This window comes from Plecotus auritus, assembly GCF_963455305.1.
Source record: "Plecotus auritus genome assembly, chromosome: 12".
Classification (NCBI taxonomy): Eukaryota; Metazoa; Chordata; class Mammalia; order Chiroptera; family Vespertilionidae; genus Plecotus; species Plecotus auritus.
The window spans coordinates 34,436,134-34,451,963 of record NC_137778.1 but is presented as its reverse complement, the minus strand read 5'-3'; the positions used below and the strand labels follow the sequence as shown (position 1 = coordinate 34,451,963).

The 15,830-nt window shown below is 41.3% G+C and overlaps 1 protein-coding gene across 18 annotated transcripts in view; it reads right to left on the bottom strand.

The window, feature by feature from the left end:
* LOC308237049 (myomegalin) overlaps window positions 1–15,830 on the bottom strand; it is a 158,824-nt gene that overhangs the window by 57,944 nt on the left and 85,050 nt on the right. For 11 of the 18 annotated variants that reach the window (XM_080647417.1, XM_080647415.1, XM_080647414.1 and 8 more), the window contains 5 exons: window positions 3,173–3,304; window positions 2,145–2,264; window positions 1,821–1,913; window positions 1,490–1,699; window positions 426–584 (listed from right to left, as the gene is read on the bottom strand). In XM_080647417.1, coding sequence (XP_080503543.1) covers window positions 426–584; window positions 1,490–1,699; window positions 1,821–1,913; window positions 2,145–2,264; window positions 3,173–3,304 — 714 coding nt within the window. Of the gene's footprint in view, window positions 1–425; window positions 585–1,489; window positions 1,700–1,820; window positions 1,914–2,144; window positions 2,265–3,172; window positions 3,305–10,637; window positions 12,594–15,830 lie in introns of those variants that run through there. The other 7 variants (XM_080647412.1, XM_080647423.1, XM_080647422.1 and 4 more) reach the window with 1 other exon arrangement.

Below are 15,830 nucleotides of genomic sequence, written 5' to 3'. Positions count from 1 at the left end.
TGACTGAAGCTTAGGGTAGGTGGTAGAAGTGATCACTGTCTTCTTTAGAGTTCGATTTTCCCCTTAACACTTTCGTTTTATCATCTGGGGAAATTTCTATTCCGATCTCTTCACTTAATAGGCTAAGAGCAGTGACCATATATCTTCTCTTTGTCCTCCTAGCACCTAGCATACTTTCTGACTCACAGAGGTGCTTAATAACTATTTACGAGTATGGCCTCCATCTTTCAGATCTTTGTTTCCTGGACTTCCTGGTTAACATCCTGGTTCACAGATTGTACTTTATTTTGAACCCTCCTGATCCCCACCTCTCACTGTTCTACATGTGGCAGGTACTCAACGCAGGTGGACTGATATCTTGAGATTACATGAACAGGAACTTCAGCTCTGAGTCCAGTTTTCGATGAAATCACTGTGTGACTCACCTGAAGCAAATGTTCTTTGTGACTTAGACTATGGTTTAGATGCTGAATGTGTTGCTCCTGGGTTCGAATCTCACTGTATTTTTCAGCCTCCAGGGTACAAAGTTGTTGGCTCTTACTCTGTAATTCTCCTTGTAGCTGCTGTAAGGCTTTCCGCAATTCCTGAATTAAACAGATTCCTCTTATTTTACTTTTTGAAATTTTATAAGAATTTATTTGAGCCAAACTGACAACAAAGATCTTAAATGTCCCCTTTTGTTAAGAATCTAACATTTTCACAAGGTCATTAGACATGGAGGCCTTAAAGCTTTCTGGGCATGTAGAACAAAATAAACTAGCAGAAAGTACCATCCTTAAAATTACTCAGAAATATTATACACAAGTCAACTAGGATGTGGGAAACTGTGGGAACTGTGGATGGGGGGAGAATGTAAATTTGGTAAAAATGATAGACCTCTATAACTACTAAGGAGGACTCTGTCCCACTGCAAACCTGGATCCTTTGCTTTACAATAAGGTCAAGGATAGGATAGTTCAACCTTCCTTTTAAATCTTAAAAAAGAATAGCATATGCTCTAAACTAACAAGATAAAGAAACCATTAAAAATTATGTCTTTTATTAAAAACAAACATGTCTAATGGCATGTGCCATTCCTTTGACCTTGCTTGTGCTTCCACTTTTCTTTCTCGCCAACTTTTACCCATCCTTCAGAAATAACTTCATAGCCCTTGCCTGTGTGGCTCAGTCGGTTGGAGCATCGTCCATGCACCAAAAGGTGGCGGGTTCGATTCCCAGTTGGGGCGTGTGCAGGAGGCAATCGATCAATGTTTCTGTTTATGTGACTGTATCTCAAATTAAATTACAAGTAACTTACAAAGAAACAGCCTGTGATCTTCACTATTGTATTTCCAGAGCACAGCCCAATATCCGGCACATAGTATGAGGGCAACAAATGAATTACTCAGATAAAGTAAGCGACTAAAGGGTTCAACACAAACTGTCTTGATAAAAAGTTACTGTCAGGGCAAAGTCAGTCTTTAGGGCCACAAAATGATTAATGATTTACCTGGTTATGCTTCCAAGAAGCCTCTTTCTGCTGTTCTCTCTCGTGGGCTGCAGCCTCGACAAATTGTACACATCGTTTGGCGTCAGCCAGCTGGCGTTCTTTCTGTCGTACGGCCCTCTGGAGCTTCTGTATTTCCAGCTGGCTGCAGAATAGAGCACTCTGCAGGTCAAACAGAGCCACTTGTTGCTGAGCTGGAGTACCCTCTGAGCTCTGAAAAGGGTAAAAATCACGATCACAAGGAGGGCAAGCACCAAGCAGCTGAGAAGACCAACAATATAGGTCAGAGAACGGCACATCCTCCATGGAGTCTGCCTGTGTGACCCCCACATACATGAAGCTGTCCAAGCTGGCTTTGGTGAAGCATTTCCCGAAGCTTTGCCATTGTGTCATTTTGACCTTCGATCACCTGGTATAACTCCTCCATCTGAAAAAGAGAGAGGGAGCACCACACACGTTAGTAAATGAAATGTTAATTAACTCCATTATCTCGCCTGTACAGATTTTAGTAGCAGGATGATTCCAAAATACCAACTCAGGTTAAGCTACAATTTCTCTAGGGTAAGATTTCTTAGTCTGGCATCAAAAATATAGAATACTTGTCGACTTTAATGGGACACATCATTTCCTCACAGGTCCTTGATTGCAAATATTTTACCTCACTTTCCCTGCTTTTCAGAGTTTCCTTGAGGCTTTGAATTGTACCATCTTGCTTCTGAGATGACTCCTGAGCAGACTTTAGTTCACAGCTCATTTCATTCAGTTTCTCTTGAAGAATCTGAATTCAGGAAAGTAAGAGACTTTATTAGGTCAATTCTTTCTTCTTTTTAAAATATATTTTATTGATTTTTTACAGAGAGGAAGGGGGAGGGATAGAGTTAGAAACATCGATCAGCTGCCTCCTGCACACCCCCTGCTAGGGATGTGCCCACAACCAAGGTACATGCCCTTGACCGGATTCGAACCTGGGACCCTTCAGTTTGCAGGCCGACGCTCTTATCCACTGAGCCAAACCGGTTAGGGCCAATTGTTTCTTTTAACCTCAAATGCAACCATAAAATCCTCTCTCAAATCTAGGTTTAGAGGATTACTTGGGAAACATTACCTTATTACTTTTTCCCCAATAGAGTGACCATTCAAGTCCTAAGCCAATCAGCAAGAGAAAGTGGCAGGAAAGGTGAAATACTTCCTCCTACACTCAACTGCTTCAATTCTCATGCACTGTGCTTTTTCTATGATGGCAGCCATCCTGGGCACTGGTCCATATGAGTCACTGTAGATCCCTTAAACCAAGACCAAGGAGCTTCTGCTATCTAGCATCATACAGGACTACACCAGGCCAGAAGCTCAGCATCCCAAATTTTGGACCTTTTCTTCTAAGCAGATGTTAAAATCCATTGGTTTATGAAGGGGTGAGAAGTTAAGCTAAAATCAAAAGCACACATCTCCTATCTCAGTACCTTATACATTTAAAGATTGCATTCAAGTTTTAATCACATACCTAAAAGGCACCAGAAACCTGATCTGTGCAGAACAGGCTAACATCCTGATGCGAAATAAAGAACTATACTTAAATACACACTATCCATCTCCCAAGTCCTATTCAGAGAAGTTAACAGACTCAGCCAGAGCCAGTCACATCCTCAGGAAAGTCTATGATCTCCAAGGGCCACCAGGTGATCATACCTTGTTGGTAGCCTCTGTTTGCTGGATTTTTTCCTGGAGTTCTGCCATGTGGGACTCAGGTACCGACTGTTGAGTTATAATGGTCTCATCTGAGTTCAGCTTTGGTTGTTTGAATAACTCTTCGGTCATGGGCTAGGAAGAAGCAACAAGACAAGTTACTTGAGTTAAAAGTAGCCAACAATAAATTTTATCTTCAAAGGATTTTAGCATCTTTTGCTAGAGACTTAGAAAAACCAGTTGTTGCATGCATTATCAGTATGAATTCCTGAAGACAGTCCTGTTCCTTATTAAGGGTACTGATTCACTTCCATCCGTACTATACTCCCTTAGCTCCCCTCCCTAATTCTCCCAGCAACTCACACAATCACAACCTATTCAGTTAAAGCAATTAATTCATAGTTTAAAGAAAGGGGAGGATTCAAAATAGAAAATGATGATCATATATTCACTTTATCCTGTTTTCAATCAGGAAATTCAAAAGGCACACTGATCAAACTTATGTCATCCCTAAGAGAGGAAAAGTTATATTCCAACTATCTTTCTTATAGCATGCTTGCTCACATTATTGGAGACACTGGCAGATTTTTAATATGGACTATACATTAAATAATAGTATTTTATCAATACTAAAATTATATAATATATAATACTATAGTAATATAATAAGAGATGTCTTTGTCTTTAGGAAATAAATGCTGAAGTATTCAGTGTAAAAATGCATAATATCTGCAACTATTTCTCAAATGGTTCCGGAATGAAAAAAAAAATGTGTTTATATAGACAGTGGGAGCAAAGTTAGCAAAATACTCGGCAACTGGTGAATCAGGGAGTTCTATGTACCTCCCTCATGAAATTATTTCAAAATAAAAAGTAAGCCCGGCTGGAGTGGCTCAGTTGGTTGAGCTTCCTCCTATGCACTGAAGGGTTGCCATTGCTGGTTTGATTCCCATTCAGGGAACATGCTTGGATTGAGGGTTCGATCCCCATCACATGTGCAGAAGGTAGCAGATCAACGTTTCTCTCTCACGTTGATGTTTCTGTTTCTCTCTCTCTCTCTCTCTCTCTCTCTCTCTCTCTCTCTCTCTCTCTCTCTCTGCATGTCCTCAGGTGAGGATTTAAAAAATGATAATAAAATAAAAAGTAAAAATATTTTTAGATAAATTTAAAAATCCATAGTGGTCTGAGGAAAAGGTGTCTTACAGAAAGAGTAATTCACCAAAACAATTCAGGTGAAACACACACACATGTATTATTTATATATGGGATGACCAATCAGACTAAGATGAACTCATTGAACTATACTAATATTCATTATGAGCTAAGAGTATTACTAAAATAAAGCTTTAGGAATTCACTGTGGCATTAAATTCCACCTCCTCCCTCACTCTTCCACCCTCATTCCAATTAGAAACTTATAAACCCATTAGAGGAAGAGAAGAAAGGCAACTGGTATTCATTTTTTCTTTCCTTCACACTTTAGACCTCTGATTACCACCTTGCAGGCAGTGGAGTTACAGCTTACCTTAAGTCCCTTCCTGCCAGCAATGGGGAGCACAAAGGTTTAAGAAGAAAAATCTTTTCTATTCCTTCAGTGCTATTTACCAATCTTTCTGTTCACCGTGCTTACTATCTCCTCTGCTCACTGTGCTCTAGCTCCGTACTATCCAGCACATCTGTTACCATAGTATACAAAGCCTTGTGGAAGGGAGCTACATATAAAGGACCATGGAGCCCTGACCGGTTTGGCTCAGTGGATAGAGCGTCGGCCTGCGGACTGAAGGGTCCCAGGTTCGATTCCAGTCAAGGGCATGTACCTTGGTTGCGGGCACATCCCTGGTGGCGGGTGTGCAGGAGGCAGCTGATCAATGTTTCTCTCTCATCGATGTTTCTAACTCTCTATCCCTCTCCTTTCCTCTCTGTAAAAAATCAATAAAATATATTTTAAAAAAAATAAAGAAAGGAACATGGAAACACATGAAATATCAGATAGGGACAAGCCTGATGCAGTAAAATAGAGAGCATGATAAAGCGACTAAGTTACCCTAAATTGGTTGGTCAGTGTGCAAAGATCTACAGAACGAGAGAGGCAGAGGGAACCGATGACAGAGACCTAGGGTGGGTATGAGCCTGGGAAAGAGAAATGCCTAGATGACTACAGTATTGCTTTCCAATAGAAATGCAATGAGCTATACACATGATTTTAAATTTTCTAGTATCTTCATTGGCTAAAGTAAAAATGAATAGGTGAATGCAATTTTAATAAAATACCTTATTTAACCCATTATATCCAAAATATTATCATAAACAAGCATTCAATATAAAAATGATTAACAAGTTACTTTACATTTTTTCATACTGTCTTTTGAAATTAAGGGGTATATTTTACACTCACAGCACATCTCAATTCAGATTAGCCGCATTTCAAGTGCTCAATAGCCACGTAAGGCTACCTTGCTGGCTAGCACAGGGATTGAGCATAAGGGGCAAAGGAGATTGTAATACAGGATGAGATAGAAAGGAAGGCAGGGGTCAAATCATATATAGCTTTTGTACACCAGAGTTAATGAAATTAAATTTCATTCCCATTGAAATGAGATTGGACTGCAGTGTTTTTAAGAGAAAAGTAATCCAATCATATTTAATTTTTCAAAAGGTCACTCAAGCTGCTCTGTGATGAGTGGATTATGGGGGAGCTCCAATGGAAACAGGAGACTAGGCTATTGCAGTAATGTAGATGAAAGATAACAGCAGCCTGGATTGTAGTGGTAGTAATGGAGGGGGAGAGAAATGGGTACATATGTTTTGAAAGTACAGTCAACAGGACAAGATGGAAGAGAGAAAAAGAAAAAAGAAGAAAAACAACTCCTAGAAAAATTGAGATATTTGTTGTTGTGGTATAACAGGGCGCCTTGCCCTGAAGCAATGTGAATTATGTCACATGTGGGAGACGTAACTATTTAATAGACATGTACAACAATTCTAAATGATAAATAACTATCATTTAGTTAATGATAAAACATTGTCTACAAAATCTGGCTTTTTATTTTCTCAAATAAAACAACTTTCCAATAATATCTATTATTAGATATGTTTCAAAAAATTTTTAAATATATTTTTATTGATTGCACAGAGGAAGAGAGGAGACAGAGAAAGAAACATCAATGATTAGAGCGAATCATTGATTGGCTGCCTCCTGCACTCTCCCTACTGGGGATTGAGCCTGCAACCCGGGCATGTGCCCTTGACCGGAATTGAACACGCAGACTGACGCTCTATCCACTGAGCCAAACCAGCTAGGGTGATATGTTTCAAATTTAAACTATAACAAACAGAATAAAAGAAAATAGCCTCATGTTTAAAATGGTAGAAACTGTGGTTATATCTATGCCATTGAAACCAAAGAATCGTAGTGCTGTGAAGAAGACTTTAATTATCTGGTCCAATACCATCCTACATTTAGGAAATGGTGAGTAACTTAGAGATGGTAAGTAATTTGTCCAAAGTGACACAGGAAATCAGGAAAAGGTTCCAATTTAACCAAATGCACTTAAGTTGGTAATGTATCTTTCACCTCTGTATAAAATCACTATCTATCATAATGCCTAAAATATTATAGGGACCAAAAGTTCTTTGTTTAATAAGAACAATAAAAAGCAAGCAAACAAAAGATAGGCCTGTCTCCTTCTCAGGAAAATGTTCTAATCCTTTAGTGGCTCTCTTACAAATAAGACCAGATAGATAGGCAGATAGATGATATTTAATATGGATATCTCAACAGCAAGTTTAAAATTAAGAAGACCATAGAAGAGTACAAATGAATCTGGATCTCACCTGAACCCATCTTGGCATAAATTATCATAGGAAACTCCTAATTCTGTAATGTACTGACTTAAAAGCTAGAAGTTGTTTGTTTCTTCTTTAATCATAATACTTTATTATTTTACATCTCAGAAAAATGTCCTTTCAAATATCAGTGCCAAAGAGCATTTTGCAAAGCCCCACTGAACCAACAGCTCATGAATTCTTGGGAAGTATCAAGTACATAAATCAATCGCTCCTATGAAGATTTTATTGAGCCTGAAATTCAGTAATACTTGATTTGGTTGATCAGTGTTAATCTCCGGACTATCAGCTACTAAAGTCATGTTGTAATAATTTTAATTAAGTTGCTTTAAACTCAGGACAAATCCAGTATCAGAAAAGAGAATTGCTTCCAGGCCTAATGTTGTATATTGTAAGACCTTTAGGCTCAAAGGCAGTAATTTAGGTATTCCGCGTTAACAGCATTTTTCTTGGCACGTTTCTAGTCCTCACAATACCAAGTCATTAATCTCAAACTGCTGTAATTTTCTATTCCATTGTTGATAAGAGGAGATACATAAGAATCATCACCCAGCATAAAATTAAAGACCTAATCTTGTCCAGCATCTAACACATCTTCCAAAGGGCCTGATCTAGGTTATGTAGCTAAACTATGAGAGCTGTGATTTACTATAGTCACACAAGAACAGACCCTGGCATTGCAAAGCTTGAAGCAAAGATTTGCTCTTCGAATTTACACAGAAAAGGAAATTGCATGTGGGCCAGAGCTGAACTGCTGTTTCCTAAGGAACCACACCCCTCCTATCATAGCTTTTCTAGTTCAGGGCCAGACAATAAAGAAAGAATAATTACCAGGTAGAACAAAGCTTCAAACCTTTTTTAGATATTTAGACAACCTTGGGTATTCAGGCATGAATTCTGTACAAGGCAAATAAGCCAATTTACATAATATTAGAAAATTAGTAAGCAGGAGAATGACACTGTTGCTGTTTTGTCTTTTAACATAAGGAAGGAAAAAGCAAAGAGAGGGACAGTAAGAAAAGTACTCAGGAGGCACTGTGTTAGTGACATCTGAATAGTGCACATCATTGGGAAAGTAGAGGATTAAACAAAGAATCAAAATGATCTTACTGAACAATCCTGCTCTTTAGGATAAAAGGTTTTCTTCATATTTGTAGTAGAATATAACTAAAGGAAATTTTATTCTTTTGTGTTTTTTTCTTTCTACAAACTAAAAGGACAACTACCAAAAATAATTTACATTTATTTCTAATCTTTCCACATTTGTTCAGAGCGATAGACAAAAACCGTCTGCCTTTGTTCCACTTGGCTCCGGCTCTGCCATGAAGCACAGCAGGCCTAGGGAATTTAAAAGTCAGCCTGGCCTAAGAACAGAAGAGGGGTCCAAAACACACATTTTATTTACAAACACCTGAGCCCAGTTTCTCTTCCTACCTCCCCCGCCCCCCACATCCTTAATTATTAGAGAAAATGGCATAGTAATTAAACACCATAATTCAAGCTGAATGTTATTTTCTCCCTCCTCTGGATGTTTTATTATTCAACAGACAGTAAAGAATGTAAGCCAAGGGATGGATGAAAGGTCATATACTTTGTTTTAAACATCTATTTTTCCTAATGCCCAAATTTTGTGAAGTAGAGGGACTTGATGTAAAGATGCAGTCAACATAGTTTAAAGGAATCCTCCTGGAATCCTTAGGTTATAGAAAAAAGACTGTTTAAAATAAGTATGTGCCCTAACCGGTTTGGCTCAGTGGATAGAGCATCGGCCTGTGGACTCAAGGGTCCCAGGTTCGATTCCGGTCAAGGGCATGTACCTTGGTTGCGGGCACATACCCAGTAGGGAGTGTGTAGGAGGCAGCTGATCAATGTTTCTCTCATTGATATTTCTATCTCTCTATCCCTCTCTCTTCCTCTCTGTAAAAATCAATAAAATATATTAAAAAAAATAAAATAAAATAATAAAATAAAATAAAATAAGTATGTATTTAACTCAATGTATATCAGGCAATGTAACTTAATACACAGATTAAAAGATCTTGGCTGAGAATGGTTAGGGATCTTTGGCTGTGCCTGGGCTAAGTATTTAAACTATGAGCTTTCCAGATCTCTCAACTGAGGGCCTGCATGAAATGATCTTTAAAATCCTTCCCAACACCAAAAACATGTTGATTGCAGGCACCAAAAGACAGAATTTTTAATTAAATATGGATTTTAAAATTCCTCTCATTTTGCCTGCAATTTTCTGTCTTTACTTTTCTGTAATATTGGCCATATATGAGAGGGGGTAAAATAAGCTTATTTCCCACCCACCCTGCCCCAGACTACTTTTAGATCCTAACATGAAAACACCATGTTTAATTTGTGACATCTATGTCTGGTCACACAAATACTGTAAAGCCCAAATTTAGCTGTGAGGCTCCACTCCAAGAAAAGGAAGCAAAAGAAAAGAAGCACACAAGCAGTAGGCACACTAATACTTAATATTTTATACAAATGAAAACATTATCAAACTTTTTCTAACACTTTCATGTATACTGTTTCTGACAAATTTGTCATTGTGATGCAAGTTTAATATATATACTAAAACTACTTTTCAAAAATTTCAAGTGACAATCAACAATTTCATTTTTTTATCAAGCTGTAAATTTCTAGGATGATGGTGACTGTAGCAGGCTTTCCAAAAATGCCTTCTAGATTGACCACTTTTATAACGGTATCACTAAAGAATTTGTATCAAGTAGAAAATGCCAGATGTTTCACAGTTAACTGAATCTAGCGTTTACTGTTGCTATAGAAACGAAATAGCATTTGTCAGATCCCTGTATACTAGTATAGCTGAATTTTAAAAGTGGCATGAAATCTACTGGCCAGATGTAAACAGCTCAAATTAAGATCAACTGCTATCTTCTAATCATTTAGACCCTCAAGAGTAATGGATGAAACTCTATTACTTGATAATGGATGAATCCTTTAATATCAAATATCTCCTAAAAGAGCTCAATAGACTAACTGGCTGTGAAGTTTTCCCCTTAAATGACATTTTAAATGAGAACACTTGAATTCCCAAATCTCTTTCATGAGCAAGTCACCATCAGTCCTCTATTAATTTAGTATAAATATTGCCCAGATACTACAATACTTTGGTGAATTAATAGGTTTTCCCAAACCTTTACCCTATGCTCTAATCAGTTTGAGGCTTACCTGGGGAAGAACTAACTCCCTTACAGAATGGGAGAAAACATCTACAAATCTAAAAATAAAAACAAAAAAAAAAAAAAAGAAGGGAGACAGGGGGAGGGGAGATGTGTAAGAGGGAAGAAGAGTTCTAGGTCCAGACATAAGATTATGTCTTTTCATAGGGTCAAAGTGAATTCGAAATATTTACCTGCAATTTTGATAATGGGAAGGCCAAGAGATGTTGCTACAAAGGGGATTGTGGAAAGCAAATCATTTGAGTGCGAATCACATACTGTATACTAAATGGGACACAAGCGAAAGGTGCAGCAAAAATGGGCTCGATGATTACTTTTCTAATTAACCTTCATTTAGAAATCATGTGAAGCTTGAGGCCGGATAACTATAATAAAAAAAAAAGACACTATGTAGCCATGTTGTATACCTGGACCCGGAGTGGCAAATATTCTTCACAGAGATCATCCCACAGCTCCTGCAGGTCTGAAATCTCCAAGGAGTAACTGACAGGTGTGCTGTAAAGGGGTTTCAAAGACCGGTTAAGGAAACCGGAACTAACTCCATCTGTCACGCTATGGCCAGGCCTGGCTCCAGGTGGGCTGGATTTCACTGGAATAGGAAGCTTGCTCCCTGGGGGGCTCTGGATGGGTTTATAATCGAGACCTTTAATCATGCTAAGAGCTAGCTCCAGCTTGTGGTTACACATATGCTGCGGAGCCTGCTCCTCTGAGCAGCAGTCACACTTTACAAGTTCCTTTGCACTTCTCTCGGGTTCCTCATCCTTTTGTTGTGGAGGACTAGCCTGGACACTTGCATCCAAAGATTCCACCGAGGATCCCGGTGTCCCTTCCTCCATGCTTTCTCCATCGGGGGGTACCTTCGTGCTGGGTAAGTCCGGGGGCCCAACCTCAGACAATGCTGGTTCTTCAGTGCAAATGCTGGTGGACCACCTGGAAGAAGGGCCACACATGATACTTCTGGCCACCTTGCGAGGCACTTTACAAATGGCTTCATAGTCAGAATCAGCAACCCGCAAAGTTGCACAACCACGGCATCTCCTGGGTCGGTGTCCAGGGCCTTCCGAACCATGGCAGCTGTGTAGCTCCTGAATCTGGTCCTCGTTTTCCACCCAACACTCAAACCCCGAATAGGCGAAGTCTTCCTGGAGCAGCGCAGAGTACCTCACGTCGGGTAAGCCGGAAATGTCAACCGTCCCGTTCCCCGCCTTGGTCTCCGCACCGGAGTCCTCGTTATTCTTGCGATACAGGCTGGCGATGCAGAACTTGAGGCGGTCCTTCTCCAGCAACAGCTTCTGCAAGCGCTCGATAGACAGGGCTTCGATCCGGGCAATAACGGTGTCGAAGCGATAGATCCGATCAAGCATGAAAGCACACTTGCTGCAAACAAACTCGGCTTTGCCGTCGCGGGAGACATCCTTGCCGAGGACGTGCGAGAGCAGAACCTGGAGGTTGAGCTTGGACGTCGTGTGGAAGATCCAGCGCCGCTGGTTTCCGCACAGCTCCCGGGCACAGATCCTGCAAATCTCCTTCATCTTCTCTCTCAGCCTCCCCGAGGCGGCTGCTGCGCGGGGTTCACTCACCGGCGCGGCGCTGCGCTCCGTCTCCCACCGCGGTGGCTTCGTGCCGGCATGGCACAGCCCGCTGCGATCCCCACCGTGCAGGGGGTCACCTCTGCCACCCGCGCGCTAGCGCTGGGTACCGGAGTGGCCAGCCCCGCCCCTCAGGGAGGGCGCGAGCGCGGAAACGCCTCAGGGCGATGCTAAGTGACAGCAGAGCAGGCCGTGCGCGGAACCTGCAAAGTCTCCTCCGGCTGTCCCTCCCGCCAGCCGCCGCGTCCCCCACGTCCTCCCAGAAAGCAGGCTGGGTGCGCGGAGCCCGGGCTGCCGCCGGCCTCTGACGTTGAGGCTTGGAGACAGAGGATCAGATTTCAAGATGGCGTCAGCGGCTAAAGCTCCCGCCGCCTCCCGCAGGTTCCTCTGGGAACTGTAGTCCTGGAGGCCGTACCCCGGCTCTGCGCATGCGTGGTGGCGAGTGTGTCCCTCCGCCCCAAATCGGGTCACCGCGCCTTGGGGGGTAACGCAAACCTGGCTCAATGTGTGTTCGCAGTGGCAAGCAGGACGGACGCTGACCGCTGCCAGGCCACTTTCATCTGCTAAGATTTCACCGAGAAAGCGCATCAGTTCCCGCGTGGGTCCTCCCTGCCGCCCGGCAGCACGTCCGGAGGCTCTGCGCGGGGAGGAGAAAGCCGAACCCCTCCCCCTTCTCCCCACGGGCAGTGCCACGTCCTCTGGACGGAGCAGCCAGGCAGGGCCACTAGGTACCGCTGCGTGCCGCCTCCCTCCCGCCTGCAGCCCCACCTCCTCTCCCATCCAGTCCGGTGCTTGCATTAAAAGGCCCTGAGGCTTCAGAGGCGGCCGTGGAGAAAAAGCGGATGAACCAGAGGGGGCGCGCGCAGGGCGGATTTTAGAAGGCTCAATTCAACCTCTCCCGCGACTACTGGGAGTAACTAGAAAAAAGGGCAAGTGTTTCTCCCCTCGCGATGTTGGGAGTGGGTGGTAGGTTTAGCAAACCCCGGATGATTTGCCCTTTTCTTTTTAGACATTCAGAGATGGCACAAAGCAACCACCTGAGAGAGTCCAGTAAATACCGCATGAATGCAGCTGGTTAAGCGAGATTTTAAAGACAATGGAAGAGAAAGTGGGCTGTTTCAAGAATGGAGACACCTGAGAGTAGATTACCATCACCCAATTCTCTCTCAGGTTCTGGAACAAAAGAACTAGCTTCTTTAAGCAAGAGTCCAGAGTGTCAGGGAGTGCTGCTCTGCAGATTTGGGGCTGGGAATTTCTCGGACTTTAGTTAGTACCCTGTTTTATTCAACACTATACAGTTGTAAGTCACCCCACCTTTGGGTATAGAACGTGGGATGCACACAAAGACTGGAGGGAAACTGGAGCTCTGACTCGGAGGAATCCAGGTGTCAAATCATTTACAATAAAGAATTTTCTTGTTGTGAGAGGCATGCAGACACCTCTCACGGGAAGGAAAACAGCCCCAGCAGTTACCTGGAGTCCCCCAGGGCAGGCTATTTCCCAGTGGCAATAATGCTAAATTTTATTAACCTGACCTTGTGAGAGGTCATGGCCAGCAACAGTCTAAGTATATCTAAGCCCATACTCCCCAACCTGGAGATGTTCAAATGCCTTCAATGAGAGCCCAAATAACTTCCCAGACTTCTTACGGAGGATTAAATGAGATGATTTGGGAGGAGTACTTTGACAGTAAATAATAGCGAGTGTTGTTATTTTTAACATCATAAAAAAATTTTTAAGTAATTTTAAAACTCTGTGGGGCACTGCACACATAGATTGTATTATTCTCTTAATTAATCACCAAAACAAAATCTTAGTAGCTCCATTGGGAGAGGGGACAGCTCTTAGAGCTTTGGGCTGCACAGGCTACAGAAGTCTGCATGTGTGATTTCACTAAGTATGGATGTTCTGGCCCTAAAACCAAGAATGCAAAATAGAGTTCCCAGTAAAACTCATTACAGCGGCTAACCCCCACTTTATCATAAGAATAGCTTTGAAAATTGGGAAGATAAAATACAGCCCAGAAAAATTTTATAAAAGGCCCACTTGCAAACTCAAAACTTTATAGTTCCTATCCATATGAGATTTGGAAAATATTACTTTACACGCATATGCACACCACACATTTATGAGTGAAGCAAAGCATTTTAAGGTGAGGTTTAGGGCTTCTGTGATGATTTAGAATAGAAGGGTTATTTCTAAAACTTATCAAAGTTACATAATAAAGGGAAATTTGAGAGCAGGGTACATATCATAACAAGCTATTAAGTAAATAAATTGTTGATTTTATATATCAGCACTTTGCTTCAAAATGTATTGATACATGCAACTGTATGTCCTAGGTCAGATCACTTATATCTCTACTATGTCCCTTTACCTACAGACTTCTGATGATGCTGTTTCCTTTTTCTGCACTCCCTTCCTTTGTCTCCATTCTAAGACCCATCTCAAATGCCACTCTTGTCCCCTTTAACTACAAAGCCCATGCTCATCTCAACTTTTTTTTTGCAGTCACATTGAATTTAAATCAGTACCATTTAGTTTACCAACCAATTGTTCTCATTGTAGCATCTGTATTTTCTCCCCTTCAACTAAACTGAAAGCTCCCTGAAGGCAGAGAATCTACAAAGTAAACATGTTGAATTTAAACAGTGGTTTTCCACCTTTGTCATGCATCAGAATCACCTCCAGGATTTGTTAAAGCACACTGCTGGGACCCATCTCCTCAAGTTTCTAATTCACTTGGTCTGGGGTGAGGCCCAAGAATTGGCGTCCCTAACAAATCCCAGATCATGCTAATAATGCTGCTGTCTGGGAATCACACTGTGTAAACCACTGCATTAGAAGTATCCTAAACTGTATTAGTAAAATCTCAGTCTAAGATCAGAAATTCTCAAGATAAATTGAAAAACCCACCAATGAAGAACTACTTATAAAACTGTTGACCTTAGAGAAAACGATATACTAATTTGGAACAAGATTCCTAATTATTGCTGTGGTCAGGATGTTTTGCACTATCTCTATTTTGATCTCTACATTTGGGGCCCTAGGAAGGATCTCTGAGGACCGTAGTCACATTTGTACCCCCAGCATTGTAGTGTTTCTAAGACCTAATTCTGGGCTGGGAGTTTCCAACAGAATCAGATGTGGAAAATCCCCATGCCTCAAACCAGTTGTATTAGGTTTCATTGCCCTAGTTATGACATTGGGAATAGCTGTTCCAATTACTAAAAACTACGCCAAAAAAAAAAAAAAAATGGTTACGGCAGAAAAGTAAAGCAGATGAGGAAATGCAAGAATATCAATCAAACCAGTTAGGCTTTATGGTAATACCACAAGCATTATTTCCCTGTGCTGTCTGGAAATCTTTTGAGAAGTCAGGAACAATCGTGTTTTGCATTAATGACTGACACAGCATTTCACAACACTTCTTTAAAACCAGCAGATTTCCAGTTCAACTACAGATTGTGGTCATATGGGTATGGGTATCAGCAGGATCCCTTAAAATAGTAAGCATCAGAGTCTTTCCAGTTAAGTTATTAAATACCCATAGCTATTTAAGTGAATTTTTTTAGTAGTGTTACATCAAGCAACCCAGGAGCAAGAATTTTTGCAAACTCTGTCTTTCCTCTGCTTTCAGTTTAGTTGAAGGGGAGAAAATATGGATGCTACAATGAGAACAACTGGTTGGTAAACTAAATGGTACTGACTTAAATTCAATGTGACTGCAAAAAAAAGTTGAGATGAGCATGGGCTTTGTAGTTAAAGGGGACAAGAGCGACATTTGAGATGGGTCTTAGAATGGAGACAAAGGAAGGGACTGCAGAAAAAGGAAACAGCATCATCAGAAGTCTGTAGGTAAAGGGACAGAGTAGAGATTTTGCCGGGCATTTATTTGAATGGCCAGCTTCATCCTACTCAATACATCTTATCCTCTGTAATTTCTCATTCAAAGAACATGTATGAAGGGCCAACTATAAGCCAGACTGTGCTGTGATGCTATGGAGGGCC